At 45.6% G+C, this 20,351-nt stretch overlaps 2 protein-coding genes across 2 annotated transcripts; both read right to left on the bottom strand.

Annotated features, from left to right (window-relative positions):
• Window positions 1–3,021: 3,021 nt before the first annotated feature.
• On the bottom strand, window positions 3,022–4,173 carry LOC120060842 (brain-specific angiogenesis inhibitor 1-associated protein 2-like). The gene has a single exon (XM_039010260.1). It carries the CDS (start codon window positions 4,111–4,113, stop codon window positions 3,022–3,024), a length of 1,092 nt encoding a protein of 363 aa, XP_038866188.1. The 5' UTR covers window positions 4,114–4,173.
• A 7,414-nt stretch (window positions 4,174–11,587) lies between these two features.
• LOC120060841 (brain-specific angiogenesis inhibitor 1-associated protein 2-like) lies at window positions 11,588–12,739 on the bottom strand. The gene has a single exon (XM_039010259.1). It carries the CDS (start codon window positions 12,677–12,679, stop codon window positions 11,588–11,590), a length of 1,092 nt encoding a protein of 363 aa, XP_038866187.1. The 5' UTR covers window positions 12,680–12,739.
• Between the last annotated feature and the right edge of the window lie 7,612 nt (window positions 12,740–20,351).

Raw genomic sequence — 20,351 nt, 5'->3', positions numbered from 1 at the left:
AAGGACAAGGGGAGAGGCGAACTCACTACTAGACTTCCTTATGATTTCACGTTCTTCCATCTCATTCAATGCTTGTTTGAGCTTCTCATAATGATTTGGTGAAAGGCGTCGGTAGGGCATCCGAAAGGGTTTCTCATCACTCAGTTGAATGCGGTGAAGACATCCGGAAGCTTTTCCACAATCCAACTTGTGCCTGGAAAAAATAGACTGGTACTCAGCTATGAGCTGGATGAGTTTCTTCTTACCAGCAGGAGACGCTTGACAGGAGTCGACATCAATATCAGACAAACCTAAGTCACGTAAGACCTCAGGATCGCTTGAACTGTCAGGTCCGTCAGTATCGTGAAGTTGGCTGGAACCGTCATCAGTCAGTGTCAAGTCATCTTGGCAGTCAGTGAGTATATCAGCCGTTCTCTGCACTTGCTGCTGTAAAGCTGCTGATGAATCATCATTCACACACGAACAGTCAAAGTCCTCTAGAGCCATGCAAGGAAAGACATCGGCTAGAGTGGCGTTTCGTCTCAATGTCACGGTCTTCTGAGAAGGGTTTATCACTCTAACAGGGAGCCACCCATCCCCCCGCAATAGAGCTACTGTCCTCCCTACTAGTATTGACCTTGGTGTTGACCTTGAACTGCTGGGCTCAATGAGAACAGCACTGCCCGCTGATAGATTCTGAGTGTTTCGTAGTCTGCCCCAGACTAAGTGCTCCTGCATAGGCTCTAGAGTCACCGCCCCTTTTAGTCTCACAGTTCCAACTTTGTCAGGTACTTCACTGTCTCTCCATCTCTCCACATTAGCCATCATATTGATTAGCTTGCTCTCCTCACCCCCGTCACACCCAGGAGTATAAACCCTCTTCCAGAGATCTCCATCCGTCTTCAGGTGGCGAATCAAGTGCTTTAGGAGATTGCTGCCCAAGATGAGGTCATCACTCTGGCCTTCAACCACCAGTGTAGGCACGGCAACTACACATCCGTACACCTCCATCTCCAGCTCACATACTCCCAAAGGCTTCGTCTTCAACCCACCACAACCAACCAAGACTACCTCTGTAGGACTCAATGATGGACTTTTCAACACTCCTGCACGCAACAGTTCAGGTAAGACCCTAGAGCTCAAGGTACAAGCCATGGATCCACTGTCAAGCATAGCTCTCACTTCCACTTCTCCTCCTATTAACACCTTGGCATAAAATAAATCATCATGTGCGGAAAGCCTCTGTGTGTTCTGCATTATGATACTCTTCTCAGTCTCCATTTTGTCACAAACACTTTTATATACAGACTCCAAATCAACAGCTCTCACCGATGGGGACTCTACAAAAGGCCCAACACTCTCCCCTTCTACATGCAGGCCTACTAGTTTTCCGGGAGCTGAGCAGTGGTTACTGTAGGGACTCCACCAGCTGTGCTCAGAGCTGCGGCCTTGGGGCACTGAGAGCGTGCGTGGCCAGCTACATGACAAAGAAAGCAGAGGTGATTGGCCCTGCAGTGAAAGTAAGTATCATGTCCAGCATCCCCGCACACGTTACATGGCCCATTAGACTTCACTTTGCTCCTATTCCCTTTCTGGAACCTATGGTCAGACTGTTGTGGTCTCTGCTCCAGCACACGCTCCAGCATTGCAAGGATACGTTCCATCGGCTCAGCTGAGCCCTGAATTGTCTGGGCTGGGTAAGGCAACGTATTGGGTACTTCCATGTGGGGCCTCACAACAGGCATGGTGATCGGCATGACAGCACCAACTTCCTGCTTCATTGTTGTGATGGCTGGGGTCACCTTAGATAAGTGAGAGTACCTCTGCTCCCTCCTGTATTCATCCAGCCTCTCATGAACATCTGCAGCAGTCCACTGCTGTAATGGCTTGCACTTAAAGATAAGGGACAGTTCAGCGTTAGGGCAATGTCTGATGAACATGACTGTGAGCTCACGAGATGGGTCTTCAACACTCTTTTTCTGTCTCTTTAGACAATCTTCAGCAACCTCCATAGCCCTGTTCAGTCTGAGCCAATATTCAAATGGTTGTTCATCAGTCAGAGGTAATGTGGCATAAAAGTCAGCGAGGGGCATGCTTGAAAAAGCAGTGTCACTAAAATGTTGTTTCAGTATGTCAAAGATGGGACTCGGGCCTTTAGATAAATCAACGGAGGGATTGCTGCGTATGCCAACTTTAACAACATCACGGGCCCTTCCCATAAGCCTACCCATAACCTCAACAGCTTGGTCCATCACAGATACATCCCTCTTACGCATGTAAACCATGACCATATCCTCCCACTCATGCACTGTGCACTTTTCAGAGCCATCCCCCCGAAAGTAAACCGGTTCCCTGATATCAGACTTCAATACCAGGTTCAGGCCTGACACATCCAAACCCCTAGAGCTGCATGCATTCCCCATAACATTGTCCCCAACATGTCCAACAATTGCCTTTGACTCCAAACAGGAGACAATGTTCTCCCCAATGGAATGACCAATCTGCTGTACTATGTCTGCTATGAAATCCATGGAGACCTCCCCACTCCCTGTATTTGGCAAAACTCTGTCATACACATCCTTGGGCGTTTCCATGGGTACACTATCATCAAAACTCCCAAAACCCTCCAGTTTAGGCATAGGTGTAGAAGCAACTGGAATTTTGCCTGAACCCCTACCAACAGATGGTGACAGATTAAATGACAGGAAACCCTTACCTCTCCCAACACCTTCCATTTTAACAATGGGAAATCAACACACTAATAAAAATGTAACTAGCAAAAAAAATGCATATATATATTTCTTTCTTTAACCTCACATCAAAATCTAACCTATATCTAGTACACAGGTAAAACTCACCCTACTTATATCAGATATACATTAGAATTGCAAATAAACAAGTAACACAAAAGTTATATCGTTTATCTGTGAAGTGTCTCAGCCAGAGAAATCATCAATTTCGATAATAAAACGTTGGTGGCGCCCTCTTGTGGCGAAATGCGATATCGCACTATACTGCACCAGCAACGTCTTATCTGGTTCTTCAACGGCAACCACGGCGAAGTTCTGAGATGGAAATCCAGCGAAGGATGATCCGATCCAGAAGAACGGTCACGGCACCACTGTAACAATACTCTTCTTCTCCGTGGAGTCCTGTCGTACCGTTCACCATGGACATCCCATCTGAACCCATCAGCCTCGCCTGGTGCCCCAGCCCACCACCCATGAAGACGGCCAGTTCTGGGGGGACAGGGAGTGGCTGAGCCCCGGGAATGGGGTCAGAGATGACCAGGTTGGACAGGTTAGACTTGGAGGTGTTCAGGGGGCTGGAGCCGCCCATGGTCAGGGAAGCGGTGCCCGTGCTGGACCCGGAGCCCATCTGCTGGACTAGGAGCATGGCCCGCTCTGGTAGCTTGTTGGGGTCTGAACAAGCCTGCTGCCATACTGGGATCTTCTGGGTCAGCAGGTCTTTACCCTTGCCGTGGTAGGCGCTGCTGTTCTTGGCTACAGCACACTGTCTGTCCACCAGGAAACAGTACCTCCTGCGCTGCTCAGACAGAGCAGTCTTGTAGCCCTCTGCTATGAAGGTGTCCAGTTCACTCTGCTTACTACTGATGGTCTCCACAAACTGCATCTCCTTCTCTCCGTACTTGGAGGGGTTCTTGCTGCCTTGGCTCTTCCTGCGGAGTTTCTTCAGTTCAGCCTGACACTTCTCCAGACTCTCTCCCTTACTCTTGTGCTCCACTTGGTACTTCTTCAACGCAGCCGTCAGGTAACGAGCATCCAGCTCAACCTTCTTCTCCAGCTCAGACAGCAGCTCGTTGTGGAAAGACTTCAGCATCTCCTCTAGCTGTACTTGGATCTGTCTGTGGACCTCCGCCATCTGAAACAGCACGTCCCCCATGTCCTTGGATCCCTGGCTCTCACTGGCTAGCTCTCCCATCCTCACCAGGGCATCAAAGTAGCCTTTAGCAGCAAACGTCACATTGGATAGGGCCTTCTCATAGCTCTTCCCCATGGCAACGAAGTTCCGCAAGCAGGGGTTGAACTGTTCCATGATGGACTTGTAGACATTCTCCGTTATGCGGTGAACCTCGTCGGTGCGAGACATCTTGAAATCTTCGGTCAAAACCATAAACAGTATTTTCCTTTAGAGAGAAGTTATCCGAGTGAAATACGCCGAATGGGTAGAGAGAGTAGCTTAAACGAAGAGAAGATGTGATGCGATTGACCGCGAAGGTACGTGTGCCTGAAAGAAAGACAGTAAACGGAAGATTCTCTAGGTCGGTTGCACCCACTCAAATCCCTCTCACGCACTGTACAAAATATATGAACCCCCCCCACCAGACACAGTAAGTTGCTAGCTAGTACTGGCGGGAATTCTTTACAACAAAATGCACAACCAATATTCTCCAAAAAACACTGCATCTTATGTGTGATGTTCGAATAACATTTACAAACCGGTTGATATAAATTGTACATTTAAATCATCACTTGGGAGTATAAAAATCACTTTTGACGTACAGTGCTTTGCAACCAACAACTTACCGCTGGTTTGGTGCTTGTTCACTGGGACGATTCTAACTGAAACATCCTCCCTCGTAAGCAAGCTACGCAAACCAGCCAATAAGATGCCATGTTGAGTAGGTGAAGGCAAGACAAAACTAAAACCAAAAACCCATTGGCTTAACAATAAAGTGGCAAGGGGAATCACCAATATAACCCTGTTACACTCCCCCCTACTGAATTCCACTTGCAAAGAAAAATAATAAAAATACAAAACGGCACTGTGCAAACATACCAGATACAGAAACACTCAACATATGTACAGAATAATCCAGAAAAAAAAAATTGATATATTTTTATACTACCTAATAGAGAAACTAAAAGGTAAAGCTGTGTATACCAAGGATGCAGACCCTGCTTTAAATCAGTCACTAAATATTCCAGTCATTAGACTATTCTCCTTGAGAATTAGAGTGAAAAGCGGTTGATCAATCCCCTTAGCCCTCATAGGTAAACATGCCTGTTACATGTTAAGTACACTCAGTGACTTTAAAACATCCAAGTAATAAAATAAACTACCATAAGAGAGTTGATCATATCCGTCACATTACCATCCTGCAACCTCTAATCATGGTCACAATGATGTAAAAGCAAAACAAATAAAAGATGTCAATACCATTGACCCTCTATTCACATATTGAACCTTCAAGAGCTAACTGTCTGCTGATTCATAATCTCAATCAGTCTTGACACTGGTTTAAATAGTCTTCCTGCCCTTGACCTAATACGACCCCGACTACCTTCAACTGCATAAGGGGTAACAGTGTTTTGTACTGTTGCAATAGTGGGTCTGTCAACACAGTCCGTCTGTAACTGATCAGGTAAGGAATGGTCCGAGTTTGGTAGGTCAGTACGGATATCGTAAGTAGACTGGTCAATTAGCTCACTCACTACACTGTTACGGTCTCGGTCAGATTCTTGAAGACTCTCTGACCGAGGCAGACCTTCCAGCTGCAGTATATCTCCCACCGAATCCAAAGGTGGAATATCCTGAGCATCCAAGGATCGCGCATCACCCTCCAGGCTTGTGTCACCTGTTCCTTCAGAAGGCAATTCTGACACCCACACTCTTGTTCTGTACTCAGCATCATCATCCACTGCAGTGTCCATGGCAGCTGAGACCATAAGGCTGTCATTCATGCCCTCAGACTCTGTTAATCCAGACATGTCTGTTCCCTCATCAACGGCAGCATGGGGAAGAGGAAGGAAGTTGACTGGCATTATCAGGTTGCGATGTACCGTCTTCTCCCGTCCAGTGGAGCTGTTCTGAATCTTAAAAGTGTGGCTGTCAGCATTCAACCCAGTGACAAGGTAGACAGTATCCTCCCAACGGTCAGCGAGCTTCCGCTTTCCCCGCTCCCCCTTGTTAGCCAGCAACACTCGATCACCAATCTCCACTGGTGCTCCTCTGACTCTTCTGTCATAAAGGTCAGCATGCCTCTTCAACTGCTTTGCTGCAGATGCCTGTGCTGTATTCATGGCTTCTTTCAGATCTCTCCTCAAAGACTGAACAAACTGGTCATAGTCGACAACTTCTGGGTTCTCTATGACAGAGCCAAAGACTATGTCAACAGGCAGTCTTGGCGTCCTCCCAAACATTAGCAGGAAAGGGGCAAAGCCTGTGGTCTCGTGGATTGTACAATTGTACGCAAACGTGAGGGACTTCAGCGCCTGAGGCCATCTGTGCTTTGCTCTCGTTGGCAGGGCCCGGATCATGTTTCCCAACGTCCTATTCATCCTTTCGCAGGACCCGTTCCCCATCGGATGGTACGGCGTGGTGTGAGACTTCTGAACACCTGCAACACTCAACAGTTCGGCTATTAAAGCGCTCTCGAAGTTGGCTCCCTGGTCTGAGTGTATACGGCGAGGCATCCCGTAGACACAGAAATAGTTGTTCCACAACTGATGAGCTACTGACTTAGCAGACTGGTTCGGACACAAGAAGGCATGAGCCAATTTGGTAAAGTGGTCAGTAACAACGAGCACATCCAAGGACTTGTTTGAAGAATCTTCTGCAGACCAGAAGTCTATGCACACTAGTTCAAGAGGCTCGGTTGTTATTATGCTCTCAAGAGGAGCTCTTTTCCGGATCAGGAGTCTTGCTCACGACGCATCTCCTGCAGCACTTCACATATGCCTTTACCTCCCTCTCCAGGCCATGCCAGAAGAACCTCTGTCTTGTCAGGTAGACTGTTCTCTGTTGGCCCTGGTGACCAGCTTCATCATGGACACCCTTCAACACCATTGCTTTCATGGAGGCTGGAACCACATACAGATACGTTTTCCTCTTTGTAACCACATTCCTTGAAACACGATACAGTACACCCATCTTCATGGTCAACTTGTCCCAACTTCTGAGAAGACACAAAACCTCAACAGTCTCATGGGAACGCTCTCTCCGGGATGGCCTTCTCCCCCTCTCCACAAAGAAGATCACTCTGCTGATCACGTTGTCATCACGCTGCTTACCCATCAGTCGGTCGTGTGGCAGAACATCGACATCGGTCTGCTCTGATGGCATAACAGCCTGTGGAAGCTGTGGCAACAGCAGTGCATGTGAGCCCACTTCATCCCCCCAGCACCTGTGTGAATGAAGAACAGCTGCAACTTAATGTCTTGATAAAGCACCAGATGGGGGGTCAACAGTAGCCTGACAGCTAATGACCACTTCGTTGGAGTCAGAGGCTTTGTCAAAGGGGTGGCTGGACCAGCGAAACACATCTTGCACTCTGTCTGTGCGCACAGCGTTGGCTTCAGCTAGTAAGGTCTCGTACGGGACCCTTGTCAGGCGATGGAGTGCACTGGGTCGTACGAAGGGCTCTCTGCTCAAAGCATCTGCAACAACATTTCTTTTTCCAGGGATGTACTTGATGTCAAACTCGTACGGTGCCAGCTTGGCGACCCATCTCTGTTCACAAGCATCAAGCTTTGCTTTGGTCAGAATGTATGTCAAGGGATTATTATCCGTCCATACCGTGAACTGCTGTCCCTGTAGCCAGTGGTGGAACTTGTCACAGATAGCCCATTTCATGGCAAAGAACTCGAGCCTGTGCGCAGGATACCTCGACTGCGCATAACTGAGGGACTTGCTCGCGAAGGCTATAGGTCTCGCTGTAGCTCCCTGTTCCTGCACCTGGGACAGCACAGCACCTAAGCCATTGCTGGACGCATCCACCGAGAGTAGAAAGGGTTTTTCGAAGTTGGGGTGGGCCAACAAAACCTGGTCCAGTAAGGCTTGCTTTAGCTGGAATAAGGCCTGTCTGCATTCTGTTGTCCAGTCGGCAGCCGTCAACTTCCTGACAGGTGGGCGTCGCTTCTTTTTCCAGCGTGGAGCCTTGTGTCCAGTAGTCAATCCAAAGAGAGGCTTTGCAATGGTCGAGCAACCTTCAATGAACTGTTGATAATACACCACCATCCCAAGGAATGACCTCAATTTCTTCTGAGATGGAATGTCAGTGCCATCTTCCATCAGATCAGCTTCTGTTACTCCTGTAATGGCCTTCACCTTCTCAGGGTCTGTAGCTACACCATCCGCGCTAATGATATGCCCCAGAAACTTCACAGACCTCTGCAGAAAGTTACACTTTTTTGGCGCCAACTTCAGGTTGTGAGCCTTGAGACGCTCAAAAACCATTTCCAGGCGCTGTATAGCCAGATCTTCAGTGGGCGCATAGACCAAGACATCGTCAAGGTAACACAGCAGGCTAAGAAAGTTCTGATCCCCAAAGATGTTTAGCATCATCCTCATAAAGGTTGCAGGACTATTACATAACCCCTGTGGCATACGATTGTATTCGTACAATCCAAATGGCGACGTAAAAGCTGTGAATCTCCGGTCATCCTCATGCACTTCCACATTGTAGTAGCCAGAGGTAAGGTCCATTGTCGAGAAAAAGGCATTTCCACCTAAAGCAGCCAGCGCGTCAGCCTGGTGAGGGAGTGGGTGGGCGTCTTTGATGGTGCGAGCATTGAGCAAACGAAAATCAGTACAGAGTCTCAGGTCTCCAGACTTCTTCCATACAAGGACAAGGGGAGAGGCGAACTCACTACTAGACTTCCTTATGATTTCACGTTCTTCCATCTCATTCAATGCTTGTTTGAGCTTCTCATAATGATTTGGTGAAAGGCGTCGGTAGGGCATCCGAAAGGGTTTCTCATCACTCAGTTGAATGCGGTGAAGACATCCGGAAGCTTTTCCACAATCCAACTTGTGCCTGGAAAAAATAGACTGGTACTCAGCTATGAGCTGGATGAGTTTCTTCTTACCAGCAGGAGACGCTTGACAGGAGTCGACATCAATATCAGACAAACCTAAGTCACGTAAGACCTCAGGATCGCTTGAACTGTCAGGTCCGTCAGTATCGTGAAGTTGGCTGGAACCGTCATCAGTCAGTGTCAAGTCATCTTGGCAGTCAGTGAGTATATCAGCCGTTCTCTGCACTTGCTGCTGTAAAGCTGCTGATGAATCATCATTCACACACGAACAGTCAAAGTCCTCTAGAGCCATGCAAGGAAAGACATCGGCTAGAGTGGCGTTTCGTCTCAATGTCACGGTCTTCTGAGAAGGGTTTATCACTCTAACAGGGAGCCACCCATCCCCCCGCAATAGAGCTACTGTCCTCCCTACTAGTATTGACCTTGGTGTTGACCTTGAACTGCTGGGCTCAATGAGAACAGCACTGCCCGCTGATAGATTCTGAGTGTTTCGTAGTCTGCCCCAGACTAAGTGCTCCTGCATAGGCTCTAGAGTCACCGCCCCTTTTAGTCTCACAGTTCCAACTTTGTCAGGTACTTCACTGTCTCTCCATCTCTCCACATTAGCCATCATATTGATTAGCTTGCTCTCCTCACCCCCGTCACACCCAGGAGTATAAACCCTCTTCCAGAGATCTCCATCCGTCTTCAGGTGGCGAATCAAGTGCTTTAGGAGATTGCTGCCCAAGATGAGGTCATCACTCTGGCCTTCAACCACCAGTGTAGGCACGGCAACTACACATCCGTACACCTCCATCTCCAGCTCACATACTCCCAAAGGCTTCGTCTTCAACCCACCACAACCAACCAAGACTACCTCTGTAGGACTCAATGATGGACTTTTCAACACTCCTGCACGCAACAGTTCAGGTAAGACCCTAGAGCTCAAGGTACAAGCCATGGATCCACTGTCAAGCATAGCTCTCACTTCCACTTCTCCTCCTATTAACACCTTGGCATAAAATAAATCATCATGTGCGGAAAGCCTCTGTGTGTTCTGCATTATGATACTCTTCTCAGTCTCCATTTTGTCACAAACACTTTTATATACAGACTCCAAATCAACAGCTCTCACCGATGGGGACTCTACAAAAGGCCCAACACTCTCCCCTTCTACATGCAGGCCTACTAGTTTTCCGGGAGCTGAGCAGTGGTTACTGTAGGGACTCCACCAGCTGTGCTCAGAGCTGCGGCCTTGGGGCACTGAGAGCGTGCGTGGCCAGCTACATGACAAAGAAAGCAGAGGTGATTGGCCCTGCAGTGAAAGTAAGTATCATGTCCAGCATCCCCGCACACGTTACATGGCCCATTAGACTTCACTTTGCTCCTATTCCCTTTCTGGAACCTATGGTCAGACTGTTGTGGTCTCTGCTCCAGCACACGCTCCAGCATTGCAAGGATACGTTCCATCGGCTCAGCTGAGCCCTGAATTGTCTGGGCTGGGTAAGGCAACGTATTGGGTACTTCCATGTGGGGCCTCACAACAGGCATGGTGATCGGCATGACAGCACCAACTTCCCTGCTTCATTGTTGTGATGGCTGGGGTCACCTTAGATAAGTGAGAGTACCTCTGCTCCCTCCTGTATTCATCCAGCCTCTCATGAACATCTGCAGCAGTCCACTGCTGTAATGGCTTGCACTTAAAGATAAGGGACAGTTCAGCGTTAGGGCAATGTCTGATGAACATGACTGTGAGCTCACGAGATGGGTCTTCAACACTCTTTTTCTGTCTCTTTAGACAATCTTCAGCAACCTCCATAGCCCTGTTCAGTCTGAGCCAATATTCAAATGGTTGTTCATCAGTCAGAGGTAATGTGGCATAAAAGTCAGCGAGGGGCATGCTTGAAAAAGCAGTGTCACTAAAATGTTGTTTCAGTATGTCAAAGATGGGACTCGGGCCTTTAGATAAATCAACGGAGGGATTGCTGCGTATGCCAACTTTAACAACATCACGGGCCCTTCCCATAAGCCTACCCATAACCTCAACAGCTTGGTCCATCACAGATACATCCCTCTTACGCATGTAAACCATGACCATATCCTCCCACTCATGCACTGTGCACTTTTCAGAGCCATCCCCCCGAAAGTAAACCGGTTCCCTGATATCAGACTTCAATACCAGGTTCAGGCCTGACACATCCAAACCCCTAGAGCTGCATGCATTCCCCATAACATTGTCCCCAACATGTCCAACAATTGCCTTTGACTCCAAACAGGAGACAATGTTCTCCCCAATGGAATGACCAATCTGCTGTACTATGTCTGCTATGAAATCCATGGAGACCTCCCCACTCCCTGTATTTGGCAAAACTCTGTCATACACATCCTTGGGCGTTTCCATGGGTACACTATCATCAAAACTCCCAAAACCCTCCAGTTTAGGCATAGGTGTAGAAGCAACTGGAATTTTGCCTGAACCCCTACCAACAGATGGTGACAGATTAAATGACAGGAAACCCTTACCTCTCCCAACACCTTCCATTTTAACAATGGGAAATCAACACACTAATAAAAATGTAACTAGCAAAAAAAATGCATATATATATTTCTTTCTTTAACCTCACATCAAAATCTAACCTATATCTAGTACACAGGTAAAACTCACCCTACTTATATCAGATATACATTAGAATTGCAAATAAACAAGTAACACAAAAGTTATATCGTTTATCTGTGAAGTGTCTCAGCCAGAGAAATCATCAATTTCGATAATAAAACGTTGGTGGCGCCCTCTTGTGGCGAAATGCGATATCGCACTATACTGCACCAGCAACGTCTTATCTGGTTCTTCAACGGCAACCACGGCGAAGTTCTGAGATGGAAATCCAGCGAAGGATGATCCGATCCAGAAGAACGGTCACGGCACCACTGTAACAATACTCTTCTTCTCCGTGGAGTCCTGTCGTACCGTTCACCATGGACATCCCATCTGAACCCATCAGCCTCGCCTGGTGCCCCAGCCCACCACCCATGAAGACGGCCAGTTCTGGGGGGACAGGGAGTGGCTGAGCCCCGGGAATGGGGTCAGAGATGACCAGGTTGGACAGGTTAGACTTGGAGGTGTTCAGGGGGCTGGAGCCGCCCATGGTCAGGGAAGCGGTGCCCGTGCTGGACCCGGAGCCCATCTGCTGGACTAGGAGCATGGCCCGCTCTGGTAGCTTGTTGGGGTCTGAACAAGCCTGCTGCCATACTGGGATCTTCTGGGTCAGCAGGTCTTTACCCTTGCCGTGGTAGGCGCTGCTGTTCTTGGCTACAGCACACTGTCTGTCCACCAGGAAACAGTACCTCCTGCGCTGCTCAGACAGAGCAGTCTTGTAGCCCTCTGCTATGAAGGTGTCCAGTTCACTCTGCTTACTACTGATGGTCTCCACAAACTGCATCTCCTTCTCTCCGTACTTGGAGGGGTTCTTGCTGCCTTGGCTCTTCCTGCGGAGTTTCTTCAGTTCAGCCTGACACTTCTCCAGACTCTCTCCCTTACTCTTGTGCTCCACTTGGTACTTCTTCAACGCAGCCGTCAGGTAACGAGCATCCAGCTCAACCTTCTTCTCCAGCTCAGACAGCAGCTCGTTGTGGAAAGACTTCAGCATCTCCTCTAGCTGTACTTGGATCTGTCTGTGGACCTCCGCCATCTGAAACAGCACGTCCCCCATGTCCTTGGATCCCTGGCTCTCACTGGCTAGCTCTCCCATCCTCACCAGGGCATCAAAGTAGCCTTTAGCAGCAAACGTCACATTGGATAGGGCCTTCTCATAGCTCTTCCCCATGGCAACGAAGTTCCGCAAGCAGGGGTTGAACTGTTCCATGATGGACTTGTAGACATTCTCCGTTATGCGGTGAACCTCGTCGGTGCGAGACATCTTGAAATCTTCGGTCAAAACCATAAACAGTATTTTCCTTTAGAGAGAAGTTATCCGAGTGAAATACGCCGAATGGGTAGAGAGAGTAGCTTAAACGAAGAGAAGATGTGATGCGATTGACCGCGAAGGTACGTGTGCCTGAAAGAAAGACAGTAAACGGAAGATTCTCTAGGTCGGTTGCACCCACTCAAATCCCTCTCACGCACTGTACAAAATATATGAACCCCCCCCACCAGACACAGTAAGTTGCTAGCTAGTACTGGCGGGAATTCTTTACAACAAAATGCACAACCAATATTCTCCAAAAAACACTGCATCTTATGTGTGATGTTCGAATAACATTTACAAACCGGTTGATATAAATTGTACATTTAAATCATCACTTGGGAGTATAAAAATCACTTTTGACGTACAGTGCTTTGCAACCAACAACTTACCGCTGGTTTGGTGCTTGTTCACTGGGACGATTCTAACTGAAACATCCTCCCTCGTAAGCAAGCTACGCAAACCAGCCAATAAGATGCCATGTTGAGTAGGTGAAGGCAAGACAAAACTAAAACCAAAAACCCATTGGCTTAACAATAAAGTGGCAAGGGGAATCACCAATATAACCCTGTTACATCTACTTATATTAACTATATAGTTATTAATATATGCCTACTGTATGATAGCTAGCAAATGAATTAGCTAACTAACGTTAGCCTGCCTAGCTACTTCTGAAGAAGGAAAATGTTTTATTTCTACAATTTCCAAAAGCTTACCAAACAAAAACGTCAATACTTTTATGAAATGTGTTTTCGCGTTGGTAGCACCATTTCTAACTTATTTACATTCATTTTTACTTACACTTGTATGTTGACCCCATATTGATGGAGGTTTTTAGTTTTGACAGACTTTTCTTAGCGGATGTACAATCATCGTTTCAGGCAACGTTGTAAACTTCCCTTGCTTGGCTAATTTGAAACGACGACAAATATGTCCGCGGGGATTCCCCCAAATGAATAAGGCCGAGGGCTGTCTACTTTGAGTTTGAGCTGCAGCCCTCCTTGCCCATCCAAATAAAAATATTGATAATTTATTTGACCTAGATAAGCTGCGACAGTAAAAGGCGCTGCATGGTCATTCTGACGTTTACATTGGCCTCTGCAGGGATGAACGAGTGATGAATTTCTGGGTATGGGCGTTCCATTTAAAAATCATTCCTCCCTCGCCCAAGTGCAAGTGTATACTCGTCAGACGTCATGAACGTCATCAGAAGTGCCCACTTAATTTGAGGGCTGAGGGGATAGGGTGTGTCTTAAGTGTTTGGAATTCAACCGAGGTATGGTAGGGCGAGCCATGCCACCTAAGGCCCGCCCATAACGCTGGCCCTGCCCACCTACTGTCCACCAATCATATCAATGCAGAGCTATAAGGAGCTATACTGAGCCCTCCACATTGTTAAAAAAAGGGTGGGGCGCAAGGCGTTGCAGCATGGAGCTTGATATCGCCTCCAGATCAAGCATAAATCGTCTTCAAGAGTAGCCTACGGAGGGCTTGGTTTTTAATCATATGAAACGTTAGACAAGCAATTGTTACAGGAAAATAACTTCTAATTACAAGGGTCACCATCTTTCGTTTCATGATGGGCATATAGACACATGTAGCTTTTGGAGGGGTTTTACCTAAAAAAAAAATGGGAGCTGTCTAAAACAATGTAGGCACTACAATGCATAGATGAAAAAGGGTATGTCAGCTCACTGTTTTGCTGCTCCCAAACTTGATATTTTAATAAGGATTTGGTGGTTAAGATCTATTTCAAACCCTTTATCTTAAGTACTTGGCAATGCATTCCTCTCACTGAGAGGAGGGGAGGCTATTGTTGGTTTTATATCAAATGAAACGAAATGGAAAAAAACAAGTATTTTATGTTTCTAAATATTATGTTTACTGGCACCAAAAGCAAATTTCTTGTTCGGTGTGCACATGGGCACTGTGCGTCGCAGTTGGATAGACTGAGGTTCTGCTGTCAAAATCCATGCCATGACATAACCAACCGCGTTCCAACCACGTTACTGCTAAGATCAGCTTTTGGTTGGTCTTAAATATCCCCACCAGTGCTGTCTGAAATTGGCACTTTGGCGCACGTTTTTAAGGACACACCTCAGATATTGCCACCCCTCCCAAGCCAGCTCATATAAAACAGGTAGCCTACATTACCAATCCTGCCGCACATGTTGGAAAACAGCAGAGTGCTGGCTTTAAAAGGTTGAAATTGCCAACGGACGTGCTTTTGACAATTGGGCTAGTTTACAGCTGAAAATAGAGCCACCTATCTAAAACTAGACACTGGTTTATCTCACATCTTCCTTCTGGCACAAGATTGAAAACCGGACTGCCCAGGTGAGAATAATATAGGTGGCAAGGGAACCCTAGACTGTACTGTAAGCAATATGTAGGCTAAGGGTAAATTACTGTTCTAGTGCCCCTATTAGGGGGCTGCTGCCATCTATTGGTGAAAAGGGTTAAAGTCAAGGACCAACTGTAGAGAAAAGTCTGGGACCAAACAGTATTTGTTTTCCTTCAAATACCTGAGGTGCATGGGTGGAGTTGGACTTTTCCCCATTGGTTCCATTAAATCAGGAAGCTACAGTATATGAATCAAGTGCACCTCAAGTATTTGAAAGAAAACAAATAAATTACCATTTCAAACCTGTCGTGAGTCTGTCAGTCACCAAACAAGCTTCATGTATGAACCTTAACCAATGCTCACACATCATGACATTGCTAGGCTCTGTAAATAACTACAGGTTTATAAAATAATTATAACGGTTATAATGGTTTTATAATCCCTCAAGCTCTCGTGAAATATGACCAAAATATCTCACCTTGACACCGAATCAGAGCAGAAAGAGGTAGGCTTCATCTACATGACCAGCTTTAAAAAAAGTATTGGACAGCTGCTGCTGGTCTAAAAAACAATACACCATTCAGCCACACAACTATACTGCATTCATTTACTGAGAGCTGGAGAAAATGTTGCCTAATGTTTTTAATGCCCATGATTTATCGCTAAGATGTACACTAAGATGTAAGCTGCCCTAGACAGAAAAAAGAAGCCTGCTGAGCGATGAAAGGATTAAAGGCCTTTCGTCAAATCGTGATACCATCAGAGGACTATGATAGAATGGCTACAGCATGTGATCAAATTGAAAGCAGTCCAAATACAGTCAATTTAAGCATTAAACTGAAATGAAACAAACATACTTCTGGTGACCGATATCAACTCAAAAGCAATAAAGAGTAAGTTAATGGTTATACCCTTAATATGTATCAAAGGCATAGCCTATAATAGCCTTGATCAGACAAAGTCTGTTGGCTTGACTGAAGGCACACAGGTGCATCTCAGATGATGTCCAATGAGGGGGCTGTCAGGAGAGGAGGGGGTCACAGCTGTCACAGTGGCAATAATTAGCTGATCTAAATACTGAGCTCAGGGGGAGACGGGGAAGCTATGGAGCAGGAGGGTAGAGCGTTTCAAAGAGAGACTTGGCGTGGGCCACAAACCACTGTGCTTCTGTTGGCTCAGACGGACACTCTCCTCATTGTGTGGCATTGCGTGTGTGTGTTTGAGTATTGTGCTGCAGTCAGCAGAGCACTTGTTCTCCGTCACCTGCTCATACAGACACAACCATGTGTTGTCACAACTGTCAAAGGGAACACACACTAACGGCATGTGTGTGAGTGAACACACTACAACTGTTTAAGGACAAAACATTACAACAAAATGGGCACAACAGCATTGGTTGCTGTCTCTGCCTGGATCAACAAGACTAACACCTCTTCTAATACATACGGTTTGAAGTACACTCAATAATGTAACAAAGAGGACACCATAACATCAACTCTCAACCCTCATACAGCCCCTGAACCCAAACCAGACCCTCATACATCCCTTGCACCTTCAGCAACATTCAGTAAATGGTTAATTTCATCTGTACTCACTTAATCTGCAGGAATCCTACACAGTATCTGCAGTTAAGAGGGTTTCAGGTGGCAAGCTTTTCATAGAGAGAAAGAAGTACGCTACATAGATCCTTTGCTGTATTTGCTTTGGACCCCAAGACAATGGTTCCATAGCAACAATCCAGTATAAACACACAAGCTTTGAGCAACATGGAGAACAACTTTTCCCATAATGCTGCATGAGAGGACCAGAGAGGTTTTAAAAAGCTAAAATTACTAGTTGGCAAAGGGATGAATTTAGACTTAACTAAGACAAAGTATTTCGGACATGTGTGGTTCTCCTCTACGAATATATTGAAGTAGGCTTTTATGTGCAACTTTAGACATCACTTACCTACTTCTTAAAGTAGTGTGAACTTTATTTTAAGAACATGCAGGCACTGCATTATGTCGCTATTACACTGAACAAAAACATAACATGTAAAGTGTTGGTCCCCTGTTTCATGAGCTGAAGAAAATATCCCAGAAATGTACATAAAGCTTATTTCTCTCAAATTGTGTGCACAAATGTGTTTCCATCCCTGTTAGTGAGCATTTCTCCTTTGCCAAGATAATCCATCCACCTGACAAAACTACACATTTTAGAGTGGCCTTCTATTGTCCCCAGCACAAGATGCACCTGTGTAAAGATCATGCTGTTTAATCAGTTTCTTGAAATGCTATTCCTGTCACAGAACACAATGCCATAGATGTCTCAAGTTTTGAGGGAGCGTGCAATTGGCATGCTGACTGCAGGAATGTCTACCAGAGCTGTTGCCAGAGAACTGAATGTTCATTTCTCTAACATAAGCCGGCTTCAATGTTGTTTTAGAGAATTTGCCTCATGTTTCAGCATGATAATGAACAGCCCCATGTCGCAAGGATCTGTACACAATTCCCGGAAGCTGAAAATGTCCCAGTTTTTCCATGGTCTGCATACTCACCAGACATGTCACCCATTGAGCATGTTTGGGATGCTCTGGATTGACGTGTACGACAGCGTGTTCCACTTCCCGCCAATATCCAGCAACTTTGCACAGCCATTGAAGAGGAGTGGGACAATATTCCACAGGCCACAATCAACAGCGTGGTCAAATCTATGCGAAGGAGCTGTGTCATGCTGCATGAGGCAAATGGTGGTCACACCAGATACGGACTGGTTTTCTGATCCACACCACTACCTTTTTTTAAGGTATATGTGACCAACTGATGCATATCTGTTTTCCCAGTCATGTTAAATCCATAGATTAGGGCCTAATGAATTTATTTAAATTGACTGATTTCTTTATATGAACTGTAACTCAGTAAAATATTTGAAATTGTTGCGTGTTGCGTTTATATTTCTGTTCAATGTATATACAGTATATGGGCATGGCAGGGAGTTGTCATATATGAAATGCTGAATAACGAGTCAATTGTGTTTTGTCAGTAGGCTGCACTGTCTGCAAAAGTGTTTGATGTCTGGAAGTAAATCATACACCTGCAATAATAAGCATTGATAATAATAATTAATAATAGGCTAATAATGTACTTATTATTAATCATTCTAACAATCATCACCTATATTAATTAATATTTGTAAATGAACTATCTTACAATCACAACTGACACAGAAACGGGAGCAAAGACCGAAATATGGCACTATTACGCAATGATTGCGAGGTGTTACAAATGGACTTCCTGTTGTTAAGCTACACAGATTCATGTAAAGGCATATTTACAGTTGCCATGGGGCAATTCATTGATTCTAAAATCCTACGGTTGGCGCATTGACTGCTGATTCAGTACCGCCATTACAGTGTTAAGATAATCAACAGAAAAAATGCGATGGATTCTGTTGACCCAACAACGGGCCGTCCATTGTTAAAGACGTCCCTCTGTCGGTGAAGGGAGGGAGTGGTCTGTTAGTGCGAGAAATGCGTTTGGGTGCTGTTTTCAGCACCAAACCACATAGGCATAACCACCGACTGAAGAACTACCTTTCTCCCGACACTTTTAAATGTTCTGTGACCACAATGAAAATAAATAAACACATATCGATTAAGAAGGCCATGAAAGAGGTCGACCACTTCTGCTCTCAAATTGCTGGCACTCGTCAACAACACAGTGAATAGGAATGTTCAATAAATTACCGAACGACAGTGCGCGCGCATTCATTCGTTCATTTAGCGCGTCCCCTCATGAGCACTCACTCACTCATACTCTCGCACACATAGGCTACTCATCAGAGAGAGGGAGAAGGAAAGAACGAGCGGGTCAGAAAGGGGAAGAAGGAGGGAGCGCATACAGCAAAACTATATAGCCTAGGCCCCTCTGTGCAGGGTATACCAAAATATTTTGAAAACATTTTCAAATTACATAGAACATAGCCTACACTAGCAACTTATTGGCATAACTAGATATTCTACAACTTGAGTAATTGTTTAAACTGATAACATCACCTGCTAGCCTAAACCGTTTTGACAGTGTTATGCGACGTTATGGACTAACTGCAAAGTGGCTATGATGTGAAATTCAGAATAATGAAAATGACAGGTCAAAATTAATTGATTGTAAACAGTCATAAAGCCCTTATAGCAGAAAATGAACAAAAAAAGTACTAGGTGATTGACTAAGGGATCCAAGATGGCGTTTAGGCTACAGGGGAAATATATCAGATGAACATCTAAAATAAAAACAACCAATTGGAATGTTTCCTGTTGTAACAAATGTCGCCTATATCACTGCGCATTATACATGTATAGCCATGGGAAATATGTGATGATCCACACGTAAATGAGTCATGCTGTTCAGTCGGCTCTCCTATAGCCTACCAGCCAATGAACAAAAGAATGTCATCAATGCGCCCTATGTTAAATGATAGGGTGGTTTAATATAGATAGTTGTCGCACTCACACTTGAGCGAATACCCCGTCAAATATCAGACAATCGTGTTTCTTTTATGAAAATGGACAGATTTCGTGAATTATTATCAGAGAACCAGATCTTTGGAGGTGTTGGCAACTTTCCTGACAAAGGAGCACAGTCGCGAGGAGCAATAGTGCCCGTTTGTTTATTTCTAATTCCGCCTTAAAACATCAAATAAATTGAATGTAACCATTCCACTAAATCCTACATAAATCTATATTAACAACAGATGCTGTATCCATACATCAGATAGTCTGTCATTTAATTTATAGGAGGTTTAACACTAAATAATCTCAACCACGTCACTCAAAGTCAATGGCCGGGCTGTGTTAGTTCAAAAATTATTTCGGTGTATTAAAAGCAAAAACTAGCTTTTGCACCGGTCAACCCATGTGCATTCGTTAAAGTATTGATTCGTCTTCATTATGCATTTGTCATTTTAATATTCGGTTCCGTCTGTTTGGGCCAATTTAATCGGAATTCTGCAAAATTGATCACAACGCGCTGTGCTTCGGGTAGGTTTTCGGGAAATAAAAGTTTGTCGGTCAGCGAATTATACAAAAACATTTATATGACAGTGGAGCCCAAATTGTCTACTTTCAAACCATGCGGTTTTGTACACATATACAATGCCAGACTTTTTACATTTTGAAAGAGTTCGAGGATGAAGAAACACAAACGGGACTGCGCGAGTTCCATGGAGCCTGCTGGATCAGCTGCTGGCCGTTGGTGTTCTCAATCACGTCCGCGCTTAGGCTTCATAAAGTCAGAGGAGCGCTTGTAGAATAATATACATTAAGAGAGA

This window comes from Salvelinus namaycush, chromosome 16, assembly GCF_016432855.1.
Source record: "Salvelinus namaycush isolate Seneca chromosome 16, SaNama_1.0, whole genome shotgun sequence".
Taxonomy (NCBI): Eukaryota; Metazoa; Chordata; class Actinopteri; order Salmoniformes; family Salmonidae; genus Salvelinus; species Salvelinus namaycush.
The sequence above is the reverse complement of the archived record's forward strand: the minus strand, read 5'-3'. Positions and strand labels throughout refer to the sequence as shown.